General features: G+C 36.0%; 1 protein-coding gene across 1 annotated transcript in view; it reads right to left on the reverse strand.

Annotated features, from left to right (window-relative positions):
• P2RX3 (purinergic receptor P2X 3) overlaps nt 1–23,484 on the reverse strand; it is a 684,798-nt gene that overhangs the window by 305,516 nt on the left and 355,798 nt on the right. Inside the window, exon 8 of the mRNA XM_044084177.1 lies at nt 7,665–7,806. Within this exon, the coding sequence (XP_043940112.1) occupies nt 7,665–7,806 (142 nt within the window). The remainder of the gene's footprint in view (nt 1–7,664; nt 7,807–23,484) is intronic.

A 23,484-nucleotide genomic window follows, 5' to 3' on the forward strand; every position in this document is an offset into this window, starting at 1 on the left:
TTAGCCTTGCATTCATATATCAATATTTCTTCCTGCTTTCAACAATTTGGAATTTGATGTACCAACTTTAAAAATGTTTATGGGGCTGCATAATCCTTTAATACCATTCAAAGATTAAGAGCACCATTTGAGCTATCACTGAAGCAAATCATGGTGTCCTGTGCATCACTTAAAAACACACGTTCTGGTCCTCATGCTTACATCCTTAGATCAGGTCTGGAAATCTAATAATTTTCATTGGAATTCTACATTAACGATAAGCAGAAGCATTATTGGGTGCATTTCTACCTAGTCCTCCTCTATATTTTCAAACAATTTAAGAGGATGTCATTAACTTTGACTCCTGTGCAGGGAAAGTCATATATCTTCTAAAGTCATCACATTAAAGGTGGCACTTCCAAATCCAAACTTTCTCAGTAACTTCTATAGAAAGTTTTATGACAGCATTTCAAATTTTTTTCAGTGCCTAATTAAACAATACGTAAGCGTCCCCATAATTCTGGGTATAAACATCATGGCTTGTGCACACCTGATATGTATGTTAATTGGACACTAGGCACTTCATGTGTCATCGTTTGCAAGAATAAGATATATTAGTTTTGCTAGCAAAGCTTCTTATAATTAACAGCAAGGAACAAAATAGTGTGGTAGAAAGAACAACAATCTAATAGTTTATATTGCTTGGTTATCAGATAAAATGGTCTCCTGTCACGAGAGAAGATCCCCAAGCTGCATGCTATTAAATGCATCTTACATTAGGTGTACACTCTTCTTCAGAGTTATTTGTAAAATTCTGCACTGAATCCACCTGAGTCATGGGTCTTACTCAACTGAAGATATTTGATTACCAGTTTTATTTCTTTATGTGCGATGGTTTCCTCCAATTTTGGCTTTTCTTCCCCAGACAGCTTATAAATATCCAAGCACAACAGAAATCTGTTAAACTTATCCTTTAAAAGGATGATCTGCATCTTAGTCTCCTTGACTGTACTCTGTACAGTACTGGCTGAAAGAATCTTCTATTTTGTCATGTAGTTTCTTTATTTTGGTATGTCTCTGTTATTTATGTTTTCTGTCCTGTGTGCCTAATTTTTAGTCTTAATACCAAGAGCTGTTCTGTCTTCTTGCCTTACTGTAATACATTTTCCATAGCACTCTGCATTTACCTTTATGTTCTACAATCAGCAAATCTTTCAGCTTTTTCTTTACAGTTGCCATTTCCTTACTTTTATCCTTGACAGGACTTTTCCAGTTTCAGCTAAGTAGAACTTCCATGAATGTTTGCCTTAATTAGTTTCATATTATCAATTCTCTCTGATATGATCCCAGTTCTTCTCATTAGTGGTAATATATAATTATTGACCATGGGATGGGTAAGGCCAATCTAGAATCAAATGGGATAGGTTATTTTCAGCACAAAAAGGGAAATTGGCTAGGCTTAATACGGCCCACAAGGGCAGATAGCCTAGTATTTACCCATGAACCTATGAACCTATATGAGTATTAATTTAACTTAACTTCCATCCTGGCCTTCATTTAGGCCTGTTTCCTTTGAGCTACCAACCTTTTTAATTCATGCTAGATGTCCCTATATGCACATTCCATTAACATTTCTTTACTAAGCAGAAATGGGTCTACTTCAGTAGACCAAAATCCCAGTTACCCAACTTTCATATTGCCGAGACAACAACGCCAACAATCCATAACACCAATGACCCGAAATATCGACATTCCACTCCAGGTAAGTAACTGTGTGGCCACCATGTTGAACTCTGCCCCTTACCCCCACAGTAGTGCAATCTCGGAGTTGGTATATTTAGTTAGGGGGTTGGTGGGTGTGAAGCCCCCCTCATGGGTCAGTTTACTTTGCTTTAGTTTTAAGTTGTTACTTACCTGGAGTGGAAAGTCGGTGTTCCGGATTGCTGGTGTTATGGATTTTCGGCGTTGTCGTCTCGGGATTTTGAAAGTTAGGTAAGTGGGATTTCGATCTACTACAGTAGACCTGCAGAAATATACCAAGGCATCAGAAAGTGACCTTAGCCCAATCTACTAAGGCAGATTTTAACAAAATGAGGGGAGTAATCAGTAAGCACTCTAAAGAGGCTATCACATTTATCAACGTTTGCTGCAGCACCTTGAATCTCTGAGCATGCCTCACCTAGGCTACGTGTTAAGCACTTCAGATTGTATAGACTTGATACTTTCCACTTTAAATCTATTTAAAATTTTTGAGCCTAGGTTAAAACATCCTGAGTTAGGTTGGAGAATGCCTCCAAATATAAGGATACTTTCTAGGAAATATAGTCTAGGGCAGATGTGATTTTTTTTTTAATTTGGCAGGAGTAAGAGTAAATGGCCAGATGCCTTCAGAAGATCATAGAAAGAGTAAGCAAAGATGGAGATATTTTTGGTCAATACTGATTTGATGTGAACCTCGGCGTTTGTAAAAATCTACTGCCAATCATTAGCAGACTGTGGCGACCCCTAACCGGGAAAAGCTGAAAGACAGTCAACAACAACTGATTTGATGAGATGGGAATAAGAAAGATCAGAAGCGATGACAAGAAGAATGAAGAGAAAAGAACAGCAAATAGAAAGCATAAAGATGCTTATAATAATGTAAGTATTATAATAATTATAGTACTATAATGGAGAAGTAGGAGTGAACATTATACCAGAAAAAGCAGAAGGAAACAAGAAACACAATAGCAAGGTTCAAATGAAGAAACCAGCAAACTTTGTTAGGGAAGAAGGTAATATCTGTTAGAGAAATGATACAAAAAAGTGAGGGACTTGAGGGAGCTATGACAACACTTTACTTTGAGAATGTTTGGGGCAGAGGGTAGAGATGATAAATCCCTAGCTCTTTTCAGCATTCACAAGAGGATGAATGAGCTCTTAAAGCATAGCCCTTAATCTGTAGACACAAAAATCTGGACAAAGGCTCTTGAGAAGTATATACATCCAGCCAAAAATCCATAGTCCAATTAGCATAAAATTGCATACAAAAACTGCATATCTAGTTCTACTTCCAGTAAGACTGAGGGATACCTGTGAGAAACACAAGTTTAAAAAAATGAGTATCAAGCAAAAACTGAGGCCTGAATGTTTAACTATGGCAAGCATTAAACTCCAAAAATCAAGTGAAAATAATGTTTAGGACACCACTACTTAAGCAAAAGAAGGATTAAAGAGATGAAACATAGATTCAACACTAAACAAAAAGAAATGCATACAGTATAACAATGTAGCTAAGGTATTTATTAATTAATTTATTTGCATTTGTTTACCGGGATGGTCCACTGCGCCAAAAAGTGCTCATTTTCAGAGTAGGCCCGGGGAGAAAAGCTCCACATACAAAAGAAATTTAAATACAATCACATTTTCTACATACATAGAGAGATAACAACTTAAAAAAACAGACATACAATCTTAGCATAAATTTCTAGCCAGAATAACAAAGGCAGTATACATTATATACAAAATATACAAAGTACAATATACCATCTGCTTTAAATACTGTACAGTGGAGACCTTACCAAAGTTCCACTTACAGGGAAGCTTGAGGAGCCACTGATTTATAAACTGTTGATGAACAGATTTCTGATTAAAAACATTTAGAAGTGGCACAAACTAAATGTTTAAATTACAGCTACACAATAAGGCAAAAACACCAGCTGTATTAGTTTACTTTTCTATGTTCAACTTGGTTAGGACTATTAGGAGAATGCTGCATTCATACTCCAACAGTGGGAGATTATTAGATAATGAAAAACATTAAAGCAAAGAGGTAGACTTGTATTGTCTTCCCTTCAGCAACCAAAAGATCTGATGCAAAAATTTCTGGTTCTGGTAAATTTCAGTTTGCCCTATTACCTGGGTAAGTATATTGTATCACAGCACTCAGACTACTTGAATATCCTCTTGAATCTAATACTGTCCATAGCTCTCAGCTGTCCAAATTTTCTCAGAACATCCAAATTTTTGCTTCATATTTTTGGTCTGTTCCTTGTATATTTGTGGTTTTCTGACAATTCACTGAGGAATGAAGTCAATAAATAATGACATACACGTGAGTTTCAGACTTCATATCCTTCACAAAAATGCATGCTAAGACAAATGCTGTTATTCTATCAACTTTCTAAGTTTATAAAAGCAATATTTAAAATCTGTCACTATTTTTGGGCCTTTGCCCCCCACTACTTTAAGATTTGTCCAGATTCCATGCGCTAAGAGGTTGAGAGGTATGATACTGTCTATAATCTGAATCTATAGACTCAAGGGAAGCCATAAAGTCCAAATAATGTAAAGAGTCCTTCAGATCTTGTTTTATCCATCTCTGCTGTGGGCTGTAAATTAGTCCAGCAGTTTTCCTTCCATTTCAAGCACCCTGTTATACATGTAACCTTACTATTATCTTTATCTTGGTCTCATGGTTGTGAACAGATGTAATTATTCATCTACGTCTTCAGGGAATTTTGGCTGACTGCATGGCTCTCTCTCTCCTGCTGGCACAAACTTAAAAAGATTCAGGAGAGACTGACTGACTACCTCATCTTGCATAAAATAACTGTTCTCTTCTCACGCAAGTAACTGCAATGCATGCAATTAAATAAAAAGAAAATACCCACTGACTCATGCTAATCCAGTTATCCTTCAACCTGTGACCTCAGACTGCTCATGCTTTTGTCTGAAAGTTTTCACTGGCCTGTGCGCAGGAAGGAATTTGTAATTTAAAAGTGCCAGGTGGTGTTTCATGGTTGAAAATGAAGACTGACAATTGGTACTTTCCTGAAAATACTATATTTGTGAAACATATGACCCCCCCCCCCCAAAATTCAAGCTGTTGTTATAGTGGTTGCTACCATCATACAAGAAAGGCTTATGAATTTCATTTTAAAATTAAAGATGTAAAAAGTCATAAGACTAGATGGATTCATTCAAGAATGCCAGAAGAGCCAAACATTAATGACTCAAGGAAGGATGAAGCAGTACACAGGGGTTGTTGTTGTGGACTTACATGACTTTTTAACTACTGCCTCACCTAGAATCTCAATCATATTTGGCATACTTGACGTCCACAAAAACATTGTTGACTCCCCTTTTAAGCCCATTGTTGCAGTACAAAGATCTAAGACATACCCTCTGGCAACATACATTGATAGACGAGTGAAGCACACATTCTAAAAGATTCTTGAGACTTTTAGGATGCCTAAAAGGAGAATTATGGGCAAATAACTTTATCCTTTTAACAACTGATGTTATAGATTAATTCAATTGTATTCCTAAGAGTGAAGGTCTAGAACTATTCCATGACAGCTTGTTTAGTAGTAGTTTTCATGCCAATTTGGAAGTAAACCCTGTCACAGATTTAATGGAATTAGTTTTAGAGAAAATAACTTCAAATGTTTTGAAGGAGAACTGTACAAGCAGATTAAAGGGGTAGCTATGGGGGCAGCTTGCTCCCACCATTTACGCAAACCTTGTAATGAAAGAGTGGGAGTGTAAATGTGTTTTTGTCAATCACCTTTTCGAATATGTTCAGCCGTATTTACACTTTTTAGATGATATTTTATACTATGGGATGGACCAGTGGAAATGATTAATGTATTCATGGAATTTTTATCTGGATCCACTCCCTTTTTAAAAATTACCCACCAGTATAGTTTGGACAGCATTAATTATTTAGATACTATTTCTTTCTACAAGCAAAAAGGGATTTGAATTAAGAATCTGTAGGAAACCCACCTTCTGTACCACTCATCTACACTTTAACAGTTGTCACCCTTTCTCTTGCAAGAAAGGTATTGTTAAAAAGGCCAATTAATTAGAATGGCAAGAATGACGTTTTGAAATGAAAAAGTTGTGTGATATGTTTTACACAAGAGGTTACACTACAGTTATGGTAGATAACATAAAAGCTGAAGTTTTTAATGAATGGGGTCTTCGTTACAAAACTCTTTTGGGTATTGGCCCTGACAATATGAGAACCAAGAAACTGAAGAATGTTGGTTATAATAGAGCCTTGATTCTTAAATACTCCAATAAAGTAGGGGTCATCAAAGATAGTAATAAAGAAGTGGAATGTATTTGTCACCACTGCTGACTTAGTTTTCCATTATGGGTAATGAGTTACAGTTTGTGTACAAAACTGGAAAAAACATTAAGAGCCAGTTAGAAAGGAGAATGTAGGACCTGGTAACCATCTGAACAGCACTAAAGGCACAAGTAAATGTGGTAGATCTAATTACTGTATAGATATATTGCTTGAAAATATTTATAGGTTTTAATAATGAGACACCCATTATTTTAAAGAATGGGAATTGTTTAACACAGCGGGTAATATATATAGCAATGTGCTCATCATGCATAGTATTTTATATTAGTAAAACTGACCGGAAGTTGAATAAGTGACTCTATGAGCATAAGTATGATATTAAACATCTTAATATTAATGATGCCTTATACAAACAGACAGTAAAGTGCACAAACTATGTTGGCTTTACATTTGGTATTCTAGATACTATGGAGGTTGATTTCACTGGTGGTTGTTGAGAAACTGGTCTCGAATACAAAGAATTGTATTGGCAGTTGAAAACTGAATGCAACTACATACCCTAGAATTAATGAACACACTTCAGTGGTACCTATTGTGAAGTTAAGGGCAGCAAAGTTGCAATTGGTAGTTCAGGATATTTTAATATGTTTATTTGTATTCAGCATCATCTTATGTACATATCTGTTGTATTTTCAGTACATTTTTTATTCAACCAGTATATTTTATCATAAATTTTAGGCTAATTAATAGATACTTTTCTTAGATTCATTTAAATGCTTAATTAAATATGGTTCATAATGAGTTTTAAACTGATTTTTAAGTGATTCTGTATCACATTTCATATTATGTTAATTTTAGGTAAGAGATTTACTAATAATTAATTTAAATGTTTGTAATGTACTAGTTATAAGATGTTTTAAGCATTTTTTAAATCAGTGTTTATTTAATTAACTAATTAGATTTAATTGATTGTTAAGGATATTTAAGCCTGTGGTTTTGAGGTAAGGGTATTATATTCTGATGAAGAAGTCTAATTTTCTTGGACAAAAACTCCGTATTGGTATTTGGGCATTAAACTATTTTTTTTCTCTTTGGAGTCTGCAACTCTGTGTGGTTTATTAAAACTATTGTGGATTGTTACCATTTTGGATCCAGTGTGTTTTTGTTGTACGCATTTTTGGCTTTTAGCTCCTGGGTGTGATATTTTGAAGATTTACCCACAGTTGCCTTTGTTTAATCACTTGGGCTTTGTCCTTGTGATTAAACCACACCAACCGTGGGTAAAACTTCAATATACCACACTCAGTCCTGGGTTATTGCAATATTAATGCACATTATCAAATGTACCACACATCCAACATTCAACATCAAGTTATTTATCACTAAAAATACTCAACAGATCCCTCAAATACGTGACAGTAAACACACACACACACACACACACACACACACACACACACACACACACACACACACACACACACACACACACACACACACAAATCACAAACATATGCTCATATGCACATTTACATATTAACAGTCAGATTCCAGTCATACTTGCCATAGAGGATTACTTGGGCTTATGTTGTACTCATCTTTTTACCTTGTTTGCTAATTTGATGAAGTCCTGGTCTGCCATTTTGACTACATCCCCAAGGCGGAAGATTGGACAGTAAGGATGATCCACAGGGTGGAAGCGGCATGATTTAATGTAATTGGGATCTGCATTGGTAAGGAGGTTACCCCTGTTGAAACAGAAGAAGAAGATGATGGTTTAAGATACACAAAACAGATGACACATAAGGATTACTAATCTCCAGCATATTCAATGTAACATTAAGCATTATTACACAGTTTTTGGTTTCACTGCTCCCTTCATGATATACTTCTAATACACTTATATTGTGCAACACTGAACACTCACAGATTGCTTAGTGCACAACCTAAGAGTTTGTTGCAAGTATTTTATAGCTCTGTGCCTTTCTTTGAAGGCCTGGCTTCTCATCGCAGTTCTTACTTTACTCCTTTACACGTGTATGGTTTATCCTCTCCTTCATAGCCCTTACTGATGCCTGGGTGACTGGAGATTTATTACTAGCCCCTGAACTGCAGGAGCCAGGCAGAGAAAAAGAGGAGTGAGGGGTGGCCTTCTTGCCTCTCCTGGAGGGTGGGTAAGTAGGATAACCATTGCTCAAGGAGCACATGGGGAGGTATGATTTCTGTGGTGCAGACAGGGAAAACTACTTCCTTTTCTTGCTGGGATGGTGCAGGGTAGGGGTATGGGGGATTGCTTCCTCTAAATAGCCCTTGTGGAATTAAGGGACAATCAGCCACATCAACTCATTATACTTCCCCTAACTGATATCCAAGCCAAGTATCTGCAGAGATGGTAGGGACAACAGGAAATAAAAGAAAGAAAAAAGAAACTCTCAAACCATTCTAATGGCTGTCTTAATGATGCCCCTCCCATTTCACCCTCATCTTCTTGATGGAGAACAAATGAGCCAATTGGCTTGGAGGGATGCTTTACAGCCAATGGAAGGTAAAGAACAAAAACAAAAGGGTATTTTATTTTATAAATGAAGCTGTCCACCTTTAGTGATCTGAAATACTTGAAGGTTTCTGACTGTGAGGCAGTTTCATGCAGGAGCTGATCTGTGCATTTATGAGGGCAATGTTTCAAAAGTTCATAAAGTAAGTGGTTTGCAGAGCTATGCAGTGCAGTCTATTAAGCCAAAGATGCATAATTCTGTATACAATATACAATGCAATAATGTGAACTGTAATATTTTCTTTTATATTTTTGGACAATATGCTGACTTATTTACAATATTCTACACAAATTTCTTTTGTGTACTGAAACAGGCATTGAGATGACATAAATGTTGAAAAACATGGTGCTGCCATGATACAAGAGATGCATCCAGAACTGGCTCCTGTGTGGCTGTTATACCACCAGTTCAGTATATCTAGGGTAGAGCTAAAGGATCAACACTTTTAAGTATTACTACTGAAGTGAATGCATATTACTTTAACTTAACTGCAAGCTGCTTGTAGATTACATGAGCCCTAATACAGCTATATGCAAAAAGTTCAGCCTATAAATGATATACCTGTTATTAGAGGTATGAGCTACACGTTGTATTACATAATGGCATGATCAAAGTCTGTCTGTGGAGGTATATACAGCCATGCCAGGGAATTCTGGCAACATTTGGATACATCTCAGCAACTCAGAGCTCATGGGCAACATGTCAGACCAACCAGTCTAAAGTCCCTTTTTAAATGCTTTTCACTAGCTTTCTGCTGTTATCCCCACTTGTCCCATTTCACAGCTTTATGCTGTTATCACCACTTGTCCCATGTTTACAGCTTTATGCTGTTATCACCACGTGTCCCATGTTTCACAAATGCTGACAGTTGTTACATGTATGAACACCACCAACATGAACATTCGCAGCTAAACAGGAACTTCTTGTGTAAAACACTTGCATGGCATGTTTGTACCTCTAATTCAAGTGCTTGTAAGGAAATGTATAAATTGTGAATCTAGAAACTCATGTCAAGGAAAGTATTGTGTTTAGTTCTGCCATCAAAATTACTTTGCTGTAATAGGTTCCCATGCTGTATAGCACCTATGAGACAGCGTCATAGGTTAGTACTAGGCTAACTGGCCTTTCAGGCCATTTTAAGCCTAACCAGTTACCCCATGTGAGAATCAAAAACTGCACCTTGTGTCTGTAAGGTAAACACCTTAACCATTATGCCAACCTGTTTTAAAGGTTTCCCTCTGTTGAAGTGGTATTGCCCATACACTGTCTATAAGAGTGCACCTCAACTGCTATGATTTAATCAGAGTACTATAATTTTTGATCTGAGATTGCAACTCCTAGGTTTACTAATTTTTGTCTGCTTTTTCTCATAAAGCATACTGTCCAACTGTCCAAAACTTTGCCTCATATCTTTGGCCTGTACATGTAAAATCTGTGCTTTTCTGCAAATCATTGAGGACTGTTGTCACTAAGTAATGACAGAAATTAGAGTTTTATACTTCATATCCTTCAGAAAATGTATGATAATGTAACACCTGTTACTCTACAACTTTCTAAGTTGATAAGAGCAATATTTAAAATCTGTCCCAAATTTTGGTCTTTTGTCCCCCCCATTATTTTTGTCTTTGTCCTAATTCTAGTGCTAAAAGTTTGAAAGGTGTGTTATAAGGATAGACCCATTTAGTGCAGTCTTGGAATTGATATATATAGTTAGGGGGTGTGGGGGTCAAAGCCCCTCACATGCGTGGGTTTGAAATATTGTGCTTTGCGGGATGGTCAAAATGGTGGAGTTCCTTTCCCTGGGTAAGTCGTTCATTGATGTGAACTTTTGCTGATGTGAACATTCACTGTATTAGGGTCAATGAATGAAGGTTCGCAGAAATGAATCTTTGATGAACAGATATAGACCAATATTTCAGGCATGGAGAATAACACCCTTCTAGCCTGTCAATATAGCAAAACATGTATTGCTGTAATAAGTGTGAAGTTAGTTCTTAAAACTATCTAAACTAGTGTTTGATTTAATGTAATTTGGAAGTCTGTTCCATGGATCAGCTACTATCTTAGAGAACCAATTAGTACATTTCTCATTCCTACAGAATCTTCTAATCTAGGTTGTCTGATGATTTTCTGCTACGTTTTAATAACCCCAAACATTCCCAGAGGTAGTTGTCTTTAAATGTCCTATATACCTGAATAAAGATTTTCTCTTAAATGTCTATATGAGATACTGTACAAATTCATACATTTAGTTTCCATAATAACTTAAATTTTCACATCCATGGATGCCCTTGGTATATTCCTGGTACACTCTTTCCAGTTTACTCATGTTTTGGTGTAATGTCACTAACAAGCAATGATTTCATCATTTCTGGCTTCCTAGACTTTATAAATATTTTTATATAACCTATAGTTCTATAACTATCATTAACCAATTGGTCGATAAGATTAGAAAAACTCAAAGCTGGAGCTACCTATATGGCCAGGTCCTTAAATGAATCTACAGTTTCAATTAATGTGTGATGTATTAAATATTCACCTTTCAGCCTATGTCTTCCAAATATCATTCTCCTGTGCCCAAATGGTCAATTTAGTCAAGTTCGTTTGCAGACATGCCTTATCTATAATGCATGTAATCAGTTTACCCATTTTCAAGTCATCTGCATGCAGACTAGAGAACACCTCAGGCAAAAAAGATAGATCTGAAAGATACAATCTGATCAACTATCAACCTAGGATAGAGCCCTGTGGGACACTTCGACTGCAACCTATACTTTCATCTGTCCAGCTGTTGTATGATACTTGCCATGTCCTATTCTAAGCCATGCAGCTATCCATTTTATCAAGAGTACATCAATACTGTTTAATGGATCGAATGCATAAACATCGAACTTTATGCATTGAACCATTAAACAGTCGAAAGTCTATAAAAAAAATTTAAAATAAAAAAAAAACTGACGAGTATAGGCAGGGGGGCAAGACCCCTTGCACCCCTCACACCCTCCGCTACTTAAATATACCAACTCTGAGATTGCGCTACAGTGTAAGAAAGGGAAATTTTCCCTTCACGCACCATACTTTGTTAAAGTGCGATCTCAGAGTTGGTATATTTAAGTGGGTAAGTGCAGGGGCTTGCCTCATAAATACCCTTTACTTGTTTTTTTTTTTTTTTACAGCCTTTATTAGAATTTCAATGATTTGCTGTTTTGATCACTAAAGTTCACTAAAGTTCGATCTTTAGTGATTCGAAACATTAAATCTTCGAGATTTTAATATAGACCTGAAGTTAAGTCTATATAAATAATATCACAGCACAATTTTTAATTTATAGTTGTTATTAAATTGTTATAGACATCATGTGTTTTCAATATATGCAAGGTGACATATGGTTTCAAGTCACAACCTTTCCTTTTTTGACAAAAGTTTATCCAAAATATCCTTCTCCATTATTTTTCCACAACATGAAAGTAAACTTATGGGTCTTTTCCCTTAAAGATGGGTTTAACAAGTGCATGTCTCCAATCTTCAGGAATCTGCCCATTTTTAAATGACCTAGTGAATAAAATGGTACTGTAAGTTCATGTGGAAGTGTTCTCAGGTCATTATTAGTAATTCTGCCTCCTCCATGTGCATTGTTTGGGCCCACTCTGCAATGGTACTGTAAGTTCATGTGGAAGTGTTCTCAGGTCATTATTAGTAATTCTGCCTCCTCCATGTGCATTGTTTGGGCCCACTCTGCAATGGTACTGTAAGTTCATGTGGAAGTGTTCTCAGGTCATTATTAGTAATTCTGCCTCCTCCATGTGCATTGTTTGGGCCCACTCTGCAATGGTACTGTAAGTTCATGTGGAAGTGTTCTCAGGTCATTATTAGTAATTCTGCCTCCTCCATGTGCATTGTTTGGGCCCACTCTGCAATGGTACTGTAAGTTCATGTGGAAGTGTTCTCAGGTCATTATTAGTAATTCTGCCTCCTCCATGTGCATTGTTTGGGCCCACTCTGCAATGGTACTGTACGTTCATGTGGAAGTGTTCTCAGGTCATTATTAGTAATTCTGTCTCCTCCATGTGCATTGTTTGGGTCCACTCTGCAATGGTACTGTAAGTTCATGTGGAAGTGTTCTCAGGTCATTATTAGTAATTCTGTCTCCTCCATGTGCATTGTTTGGGCCCACTCTGCAATGGTACTGTAAGTTCATGTGGAAGTGTTCTCAGGTCATTATTAGTAATTCTGCCTCCTCCATGTGCATTGTTCGGGCCCACTCTGCAATGGTACTGTAAGTTCATGTGGAAGTGTTCTCAGGTCATTATTAGTAATTCTGCCTCCTCCATGTGCATTGTTTGGGCCCACTCTGCATAGTCCTTTTTCACTATAATCTAATTTGATTTTAGTATCTGAGTTTACCTGGATGTTACTACAACAATGGTACCATCCCCTTTGTGGAGTCAAACTGCTTTGCATAAGATTTTGTAAATATATTTATAATCTGTTGTGTCTGAGAATAAATTTTAGAATTTAAAAACATTTTATCAGTTTGTATGTCTTTACTCCTACAGTATTTTATGTATCTATACAATGGTTTACTCCTCCAACATCATATGTCTCTATAAAATGACTTCCTATTATGCTCAACATCTTTATATAAATTTTCTTCAATTTTTCCTTGATCTTCTCTTGTCTGTCCAGCTTGTTTATTTCAGTTTTCAAAGTTAGCATTTGACCTCTTTTCCATTTCTTGTATTTTTTGTCTCTCACCTTAATCAAGTATATTGTTCTTATTGAAATATATCCTCCTTATGTTGTGTGCCTAGATCCTGATTTTAAACATTTTTTGATTTTTTTTATTCAAATAATTTCCCTTTCAAAATGTTCCACATTATTTCTGATGTTTTTTCCACCGAATGCATCACTCCAGTTAGTTTTATACAGTGACTGTTTTGCTTGCTTATAATCTGTTATTACTCTTCAATGCATTCATTTAGATTTCAGTTTGGTAGCATTATCTAGCAACAATTTGGTCTTTATAACCCTAGGATCACTGCACATCACCAGTGGTAAAACGTAACATGAAGTAACAGTCATTTCCTTAGGAACACAAATGGTGTCTTATGTGCTCTGTTCCCTGGTAGGCTTTTTTACAGTCTGAAGCAATTGTTGTTCCTGAACACAGACTGCATATCATTTCCTTACTAATGTTGTTGAATCACTATTATTGCAGTCTGTTTCTGCTAAATATAAGTCCCCAGCCACTATTATTCTTCCTTGTTGTGTTTCATGCAAGAAATGTATGAATTCTTCTAGGTTATTAGCACTTGACTTTGGTAGTGTATACACTCCAACAATTGTTATATGCTTCAGAGTTGCCTTTATTGTCACAGTTACACAATCTACAGCACTGGTGTTATCACTGAACATATAATAACTACAGGTCTCATAATAATCTTTAATCCTGGTCAAACTACCTACACCTGATATTTTTGTTAGAATATCTGTTACAGTAAAACATTTATACCCTGATAGAACTGGTTAACAGTCATTGTTCTTTAACCATGTTACATAAAAAATAACAATATCGATCTTGTGAGCACACTGCACATTTTCCAATAAAAAATATTACTAATGCTCTTAGCATTAACAATTTATTTTTTATTTATTTTTATTTATTTATTTAAATTTGTTGACCGGGAGTGTCCGACTAGACGTGGGTCCATTTTCAGCGGAGGCCCGGGGAGAAAAGCTCCACAGTTAAAATAAACAGACAGTAGTTACATTGGATTACATAGCGATTAACAATTTAACATAGAGATTACTAACAACATATTTACAGATGAAGAACATAGTACATCAGTAGACAACTAGAATCTTTATCTGTGAAGTACATAACAGGCATTAACAAATGTAATAATGAGAAGTTCCTGCTGTATAATAAGTACTAGGCTTATGAGCATCTGAGCTTGCTATTTAACAAGCATCAGAACTACATCAAATGTTGCTGTAAAACAGAGTGTGTGATGTATATTTAAGATGCATTTCAAGGACTGAGCATGCATATAAATAGCAGGCAAATGCTAGCTTCAGTGCCATTTTGAGATTACAACCAGACAGTGAGCATATATGAATGCAATAGGTAGTTTGTATATAAGTTTATCTAAATTAAAGTTATTAAGCCTCAATCATGATGTGTTTGTACATAATAAAGCTGCTTAAACAGAACCCACAAAGTCTCGTCTATTACATCCTGACTAGATGAGCGACAGTTGCTATCTGTGAACTGTTAAATTTTTGACCTAACAAAAATCCTATTTTGTGTTTGTCAACTATTGCAATATATTGCTGCAAAAATTCTTCTCCCTGGTCTTGACAAGTGGCACACCAACATGTCTAAACACGTGTGCCCAAAATTAGGTTTGGATGTTCTACACATTTCCATTTTTTAAAACATGACATTCTTTTTGTGTAGGTATTTACCCCAAAAATACTTTAATTCTTTTATCTGTATGTGATTTGTGAGAAATACCTTCTAACACCTGTACAGACTATGCCATGTATGAAGGCTGTAAGTTCCCTGCAACCACTCAGAAAGTCCTTGCAAGTGAGAGCATTTGTACCAACATTAATTAAAATAGCTCCATACTTCCTTACATTACGGCATTCTAAGGTCTTTCTCACAAGCAAGCATAACACTATGTGATGTTCATTATCTTCTGCAAATAAAGTATTACCAACTCTTTTAATTGTATCTCCTATTACAAGTATATCTCTTCTGGCCCGATCTGAAAAGTCTCCAACTTCTAATTCAGTAATATCCACTCTATTCATTGTTATAAAGGGACGATCACCCTTAGTGTTATTAATCCCACTGTTTTTATTGCTTATTACATTTGCAAGTATGGCTGATTTCTGCTGGCATGTAATCCTTGGTCCACATTATGTGTGTCCAAGCTCACGGTATTGACACTGCTGTAACAAGTAATGATGGAAGTGAGAAATACATTCCATTTATAACGGCTCATTCCCATCTGTCCACTTTCCATACAGATATTCACTGATCTGGAAGTTTTCATACATGCAGTAGCCACACTGTGACATTTTCAGAATGTTGTAAGCTCAATGCACCTATATTATTTAGATATAGTACATCTCTGGCTTATATTGCTTACATTCTATTCAAATTTATGTTTATTAGTGTACAAAGACACTAAGCACAGTCCAATAAAATATAACAAAATTATCAAAAGATATGCCAAGTTCTTGAATAAAATCTGGAAACCAAAAAATTAAAAAGGCCAAGCTGGAAAATATGAGTTTTAAGGGATCTGTTGAAGATGACCAGCAAGAGAGGTTGCTATGGCCACCAGAGAAGGATCTCCCAGAAGCTTGATGCTTGAAAACACAGGGAGTAGAGATTTGTGAAAAAATGAGGCAGGCAGACTCAGGGAATTCTAGGAACCTCTAATAATCCCATGATGGCTATGTGGAGGAGTAAAGCTAGTTGTATGGGATTAGAATTCCTTTCAGATAAAGCAATGGTAACAGAGAGCTACTGGGATGGTTAGAAGAGCCACACAATGCTTGCTGTTAAAACAAGTCATGTTTTTGCATGTGTCAGACATCATGCTTGGTTACACAAACAAGATAACTATTTGCAGATGATGCCAAGACTGGAACACTGGTAAATGAAAGGCATAGCCGAAGAAGGAGCCTGAGATGTCACATAGTGTTCAGTACTGGGAAGTGTGGATTAATAATAAATGTGGCTCTATGGATGGATAATATAAAATGTACACCAGGACTGCCCCCATACCATTAATGTATAGAGGCAGCTCCTACTTCCTTTATCTCATGCATGGGTCCCTACAAATTATGTATGGTATGATCCCAGTTATTCTCACTCAGGGTAATATATAATTATTGACCATGGGAAGGGTAAGGTCAATGTAATACCAAATGGGATAGGTTAATTCAAGCACCAAAAGGAAAATTGGCTAAGCTCAAAATGGCCCGCAGGGACAGCTAGCCTAGTACTCACCTATGAACCTTGAACCTTTAATACATTTTAGATTCAACAAGCTGAGAATGAGCTCTACAATTAGAGTGTGGGACTATACTGCATCATGCAGAAGGTGTAAGAGGCCCTAATCGTTAACCATTTGAAATGTTGAAATCTACTACAGCGAATCCTGAAATACAGAGACTGAATTCAGCTCCAACTTTACCCCTCTCTCCCCCACAACCTTCACTCACATAATATCATCAAATATAACTCCCCCTACTATCATTAGGGAACAGGTCCTTAATGTTCCCTCTAAGACAAAGAGCACTGCATCAATGGGCCCAGACAATATCCCAGGATGCCTTCTAAATAGCATGAAACATGACCTATCAGGGCCACTGGAATTACTATTTAGCTGTAGCCTCCAAACAGGTTTCATGCCTCATGAATGGAGAAAGGCAACAGTCATCCCTCTGCACAAAAGTGGGCCATCTACAGCCCCTGGAAACTATAGACCCATAAGTCTCACTAGTCTTATATGTAAAGCCATGGAGAGAATTATCATGGAGATGATCAACAGAGATATAGTAAACCTCCAGACACTGGACCCAACCCAGTTTGGTTTCGTCAAGGGCAGATCATGCCTACTTAACCTGGTGGACTTCTTTGAGAAGGTCATCAAAGCAATGGATGACGGAAAAATTGTTCACACTGTCTACCTTGACCTGACCAAGGCATTTGACACAATACCTCACATAGACATTGTTGACAAACTGAAGAAGTTAGGTACAAATCCGTATGTCACCCGGTGGATAACTAACTGGCTCACAGACAGGACCCAGGAAGTTAGAATTGAGGAGTCCACCTCTATAAAGAGGCCATTCACAAGTGGAGTCCCTCAGGGATTAGTCCTTAGACCGTTCCTTTTTAGAATTTATTTCTCAGAGGTCAAGGCCAATGTCAGTAGTCTTTGGTGGACTAAATTTGCAGATGATTGCAAATTCGGAGCTGTCATTGAATCTCACACTGACACAAATGTTCTCCAGGAGAAGCTGAAACAGACAAACAAATGGTGTCAGAGCCATGGACTAAAACTAAATGCCAAGAAATGCATAATAGTATCCTTTGGGAAGTCATCCATCCCTGGTAACTATCATATCGACAACACACCCCTTAGAGCTGACCCAGTAGTCAGGGACTTAGGGACACACATAGATAGTAATCTAGCCTTTGACCATCATGTGTCTATTGTGATGAGGAAATAATTCTATATTGCACAACTTATAGACAAAGGTATGTCATCTAAGTCCAAGGAAGTCATTGTTCCACTGTATTTGGCATTCATCAGACCTATCATTGAGTACAATGCTCTCTTTGGTATGTATCTAACCAGGCATATCCAACAACTGGAACATCCACTGAGGTTCCTCATTAAAAGAATACAGGGTGTAAGTAAAATGTCCTATGCAGACTGCCTCAAGGCCCTATCCCTGTATTCTGTCTCTTAAAGGCATTTATGGGGAGATCTATGCCTGGCATACAGGGCATTGTCAGACTCCACTCTGATGGACCTCCTGCATATCCACAAAACAAACAGCACCAGAATTACCCGTCCTAAAGGCTTAAACCTTGGCTGTGATATAAATAGGTCCTGCTGGAGAGATAGGTATGCATCCTAGAGACTACCCCATCTATGGAACAGGCTCCCCATCCATGTAAAGCAGAGTTCCTCCCTAACCCAATTCAAGTACAACCACCAGCAAGATTGTCCAGGAATGAAAAATTCAGGCCAAGAAGAGTTTCCAGTAGTTTAATAAAACACAGCAAAATTTACAAGATTGAGCACTTTCGTATAAAAATATACATCAGAATCTGTTACAAAAGCACAAACACCAAGTTTAAATACCCCTCCCTATAATCACATGACAGTTTGCATCATCAATGCACTCACTTGTAAAAAAAAAGCATGCCTTAAAGCAACAACATTACAAGTTAAAACTTAAAAAATATTATGTTATCTATTCGTTTTCAAATATTACAAGTGAGTGCATTAATGATGCAAACTGTCATGTGATTATTGGGAGGGGTATTTAAACTTGGTGTTTGTGCTTTTCTAACAGATTCTGATGAAGTATATTTTTATACGAAAGCACTCAATCTTGTCAATTTTGCTGTGTTTTATTAAACTACTGAAAGCTCTTCTTGGCCTGTATTTTTCATTCCTGGACAATCTTCACGGTGGTGGATTTTTTTTGGATTTGGTCTTTGTTATTTTGCCAATTCAAGTGCAGCTTGGACAACTGGAAGGGAAGCCAGAAATTCATCCCTGGTTTGGCACCTATGTCTCTAATGACACAGGTAACTTGTAAATGGTTCATCTCCAAGGCCCATGCTTATACTTATCAAGAGTATCAGAACTTGTCAGAGATTTGGGATGCATGGTTAGGCTTAAAAAGGACCTTGTGGTCGTTAGCCTAGTTAACACCTATGAACCTATATCTGAAAGAATGGTCTTATACATACTAAGTACACAATGTCATTTCTCAAAATATTCCCTTTTCTCTGAGGTATGGCAATCTCAAAGTTGGTATATATAAGTTCAGGGAGTGTGGCAGCACTTGCCCACCTGCAAAAAGAAGTTTTCAGATGAGCAATTTTCAAGATTCACTCTTCTGCTGTGTTTTCATTCTTTTTTCCCCAAGCACTCAGCATTTCGAGTGCCAACATTTCAGTAGGGAGCCCAGTAATCTCTCCAGGATGAAAAGATAGGCACAATGTAAGAGTGCAGCAGAAGTCAGTCAGATGCTGAGGTGTATAGCTAGAGGTCATAAGTTCAAGAAAGCAGCAGACATCTTGCCATATTATAAGGTACTTAACCACACATGGAATGCTATCTGCCATACCACAGGTTTTCCATAGAGAACGAGATTGTGGAGGGGGGGGGGCTATGGTGGTGAGTTAACAAAAGAGGTTGAAAAGATTACAAAAGTGTACTTTGGAGTTCCAAGATAATTTCATACTTGTATACAAGGTAGTTGTGATGTCTCCCCAAATTGGAGCATTATTAGTAAATTTAGAATTCAATCACATAACTGGAGAGACTGTGTGCATCTTCATTTTCCAGCTTTTTCTTTGTTCCACACAAGTAAATAAAGCAATTTAATTCATTCAGGGGCTATTTGAAGGCCTTAGGAGCTGTTCATGCCATTGTATTGCATTTCCATTTGAGATGTGATTACTTGTTAGAGTGTAATGTAGTTATTTATTACCCAGAAGAAGCAAAGAAATGTGTCCATTGTACAAAAGAAAAAAAGGTAAAGTTGACAAATCAATAGAAGAAAAGACATAATATATTTTCCTTTTTATTATCATATAAAATTTGTGGAGCTTAAATAATATTTAATTTCATTGTCAAGGGATAGGATCTAAGTTTCTCATAATTATTACTATGTGTAATCTGTAACTTATATTAGTGCAAGCTTCAGGTAAAATAAAGCCTTCCTAAACTTTCATGACTTGTGGGGGCCTTATGAAGTCAAGCACTGTATATATATATATATATATATATATATATATATATATATATGCCAAAAAAAGACTCAAACCAAATAACAAAGTTGAGTTCACCACTGCCAAGCGAAAGACCAGACTGCAAACCTGCTATTTTAAACGTTTTCGTTCTTTAATCACAAGAACTTCTTCAGAAATACACCCACACAACAGACCATGTGTTTTATATATCTCATAAACAAAATCACATGTCCTAATTACCCAATAAGTTTTCTTCATTTTATAAAAAACTTTCTTTGTATTTATATATATATATATATGTTTGTAATAATAAACATCATAAAAAATCCTCACTATACATTATTATTTAAAAATTACAAAAATACTTTTTAAGTGCAAATAAATGTGTTTTATAACATAAAACAAAAATTTTTTTAAAAAATGTATGTAGCCATAAAATTAATTAAATGCTACTTTAAAATTTTTGTAAAGCTAAAAAACACTTGATGTTTATAACATCATTCAATCCAGGTGGCTCATCTGCCTTTAGCCTGATTTGCCAAATAGATTCCTTGCATTCTAATAATAATTTGTAATTACCACTAAACAAACTGTCATCAACCTTCTCTAACACTGAAAACATAAACTTTTTAAATGAAACACAATTTAATGAATGTTTGGCCAAAGCATTCGTTAAATCTTTTTTCTTTATGGCTAAATTGTGTTCATAAATACGTTTATTTAAATTTCTAATAGTCTTACCTATATAGAAATGATCACATGAAGCACACTGTGCTACATAAACTATATTGTTAGTTTTACAAGTGAAATGTCCCTTAGTCTTGAAGTCCTTTTTTAAGTGTTTTAAAAAAACACTAGAAGTACCACTGACAAACCTGCATTGTTTGCAGTCTTTGCAGGGATATGTACCTACCCTGCTTGTGATGTGTGTTTGTAAATTGTCTCCCCTTTCTAAAATCATCTTAATGTTGGTCACTTTTTTATAAGTGAAAACTGGACATGTACCTAAAATCTTGGCTAATTCATGATTGCCTAGCACAATTTTCCAATTATTGGTCACTATCCCTTTAATGATGTCCATCTCATTACTAATGGGTAAAGGAAAAGACAGCACAAAATTGTCAACAGATAGTTTTTTGCTTTCAACTTGATCTAATCTCAATGTACTAGTAAGAATAGGAATGGCTATGTTTTTCCTTAAAATATCGACCTCTTTTATAATACTGTCTAACCAACTTGTTTCATAACCTCTTTCCATAAAGAAACATTTTAGATCTTTACTTTCACTGGCAAACAAGTCATTTTCACTAGTAAGTCTACTAAGCCTAATGAACTGGCCTTTAACCACACCTTTTTTCATATGTTTGGGATGTAAACTCTCAAAGTGCAAATATTGATTAACAAAAGTTGGCTTTCTATAAATTCTACTAGTAAATCTATGTTCTATTGGATCTATAGTCAAAAACAAATCCAAAAAGGTTATGTTTTTTCCAAAATTTCCAAAAGTGAAATTAAGAAAATTTGTCGTAGAATTAAGCTTAGCTAAAAATATTTTAAAGCTTTCTTCATTTCCTTTCCATAAAAAAATTAAATCATCAATATATCTTCTGTAGAACATTATGTTGTAATCTGTTAATTGGGGAACTAAGTATTTTGCCTCCCAAGATGACATAACCAAATTTGCAAAGCTGGGTGCCACTCTGGACCCCATTGCTACTCCCGATATCTGTTTGTACAAGGTGCCATCGAACTTAAAAAAATTATTGTCAAGCACCAATTCCATAAGACCACTACAAGTATTGATCAAGGTATTATCCAAACATGTATGCCTAGTTAAATAATCTCTCATAAATTCGATACCCTCATTTTGATCAATACTTGTATAAAGGGATTCAACATCAAGAGAAGCAAAATATAAATCATTGTCAGCTTTGTCAAGATTTATTTCTTTCAATAATTCTAACAAATGCCAAGAATCCCGCAGATAAAATCTAGATTTCTGCACTAAAGGATTCAAAATGTCATCCAACCATACTGAAATTGTTTCAGTTTTACTACCAGAAGCTGCAATGATAGGTCTAAATTTTAAATTCACTTCTCCCTTATGCACTTTAGGTATTCCAAACATTTTGGCTATTTTAGGAAATTCTGTATCCAAAAAGGTGTAGGTGTTGTAATCAATACTGCCTTCATTAAATAAATCAAATAAATAACTGTCAACCTTACAAAAGCTTTCCTGAACTAATCTGCTATTGACTTTAACATAATTTCTAGTGTTGGCCAACATACTATTAATACTATATGTGTAATCTGTTTGAGCCATAATTACTATTGTGCCACCTTTATCTGCCTTCATAATCCTGTGTTCTCTATTTTTAGCCATGGTATCCAAAGCCAAAAGCTCACCTTCTGTAAGGTTAGGTGCATAATTTATTCTCCTGTCAATCTTCCTGAAGTCATTCTCACATTGTTTGTTAAACACAGCCAAAGTAGTATTTAATAAAGGGTTAAACGTACTTTTTACATAACTTTGTTTGTCACTTTTTTGTTCTTTTAAACCAGTGTTGTCAAATATAAATTTCAAATTTAACTTTCTACAATACAATTTGAAGTCAACAATCAATTTTGTTACATCACACTGGTTATTAGGAATAAAAGTGAAACCTTTTTTAAGGACAGAAATCATGTTATCTGTAAGAGCAAAATCAGTTAAATTAACAAAATTCATTTGAAAGTCTAATATTTCTTTCTTCCTTTCGCTCTTCCTTTGTTCCTTGTCTGTACCTTGTTGTTCCACTTGGGAGTCTTTTTTACTCCAGCACTGTCCATTAAAAAAGGACCCTTAATTTGATTATCAGATACCACTTCAGAACTGTTATTGTCCCCTTGAAAAGAATCCAAACAACTGACCTCATTATCATTAACAGAGGCACCTTGATCGTTTGGCTTAGATACCACAACATTTGATTTAACAGTATTGTTTTTATTGTTGTTAATCACTAGGGTATTATCTGTGACTTTCACACCTTGAGCTGAAACGTTTCTTTTAAAACGTACTGCCTTTAAAGTGTAAGCTTTTTGTGCTGCATAGGCTGCCAAGTCTCTTCGAAGTTTACCCTGTTTCCTTGAAATCACTGACAGCCTATGTCTTTTAACCTTAGCTTCAATGCCCAAGTATAATGAAGCTAAATTCTTAAAGGCATCAAAAGATCTAATTAGTTTATCCAAGTTTTCCAGCTCAGTCTTAATTCGAACAATTTCACTACGATAGAATTCAACTAGCAGGCCCATATATTGTATGCCTGCATTATTAAACACATCAACAAGTTTTAAAAATAAAGCGTCAC

Source organism: Protopterus annectens, chromosome 9.part0 (assembly GCF_019279795.1).
Source record: "Protopterus annectens isolate FY-2018-M chromosome 9.part0, PAN1.0, whole genome shotgun sequence".
Classification (NCBI taxonomy): Eukaryota; Metazoa; Chordata; order Ceratodontiformes; family Protopteridae; genus Protopterus; species Protopterus annectens.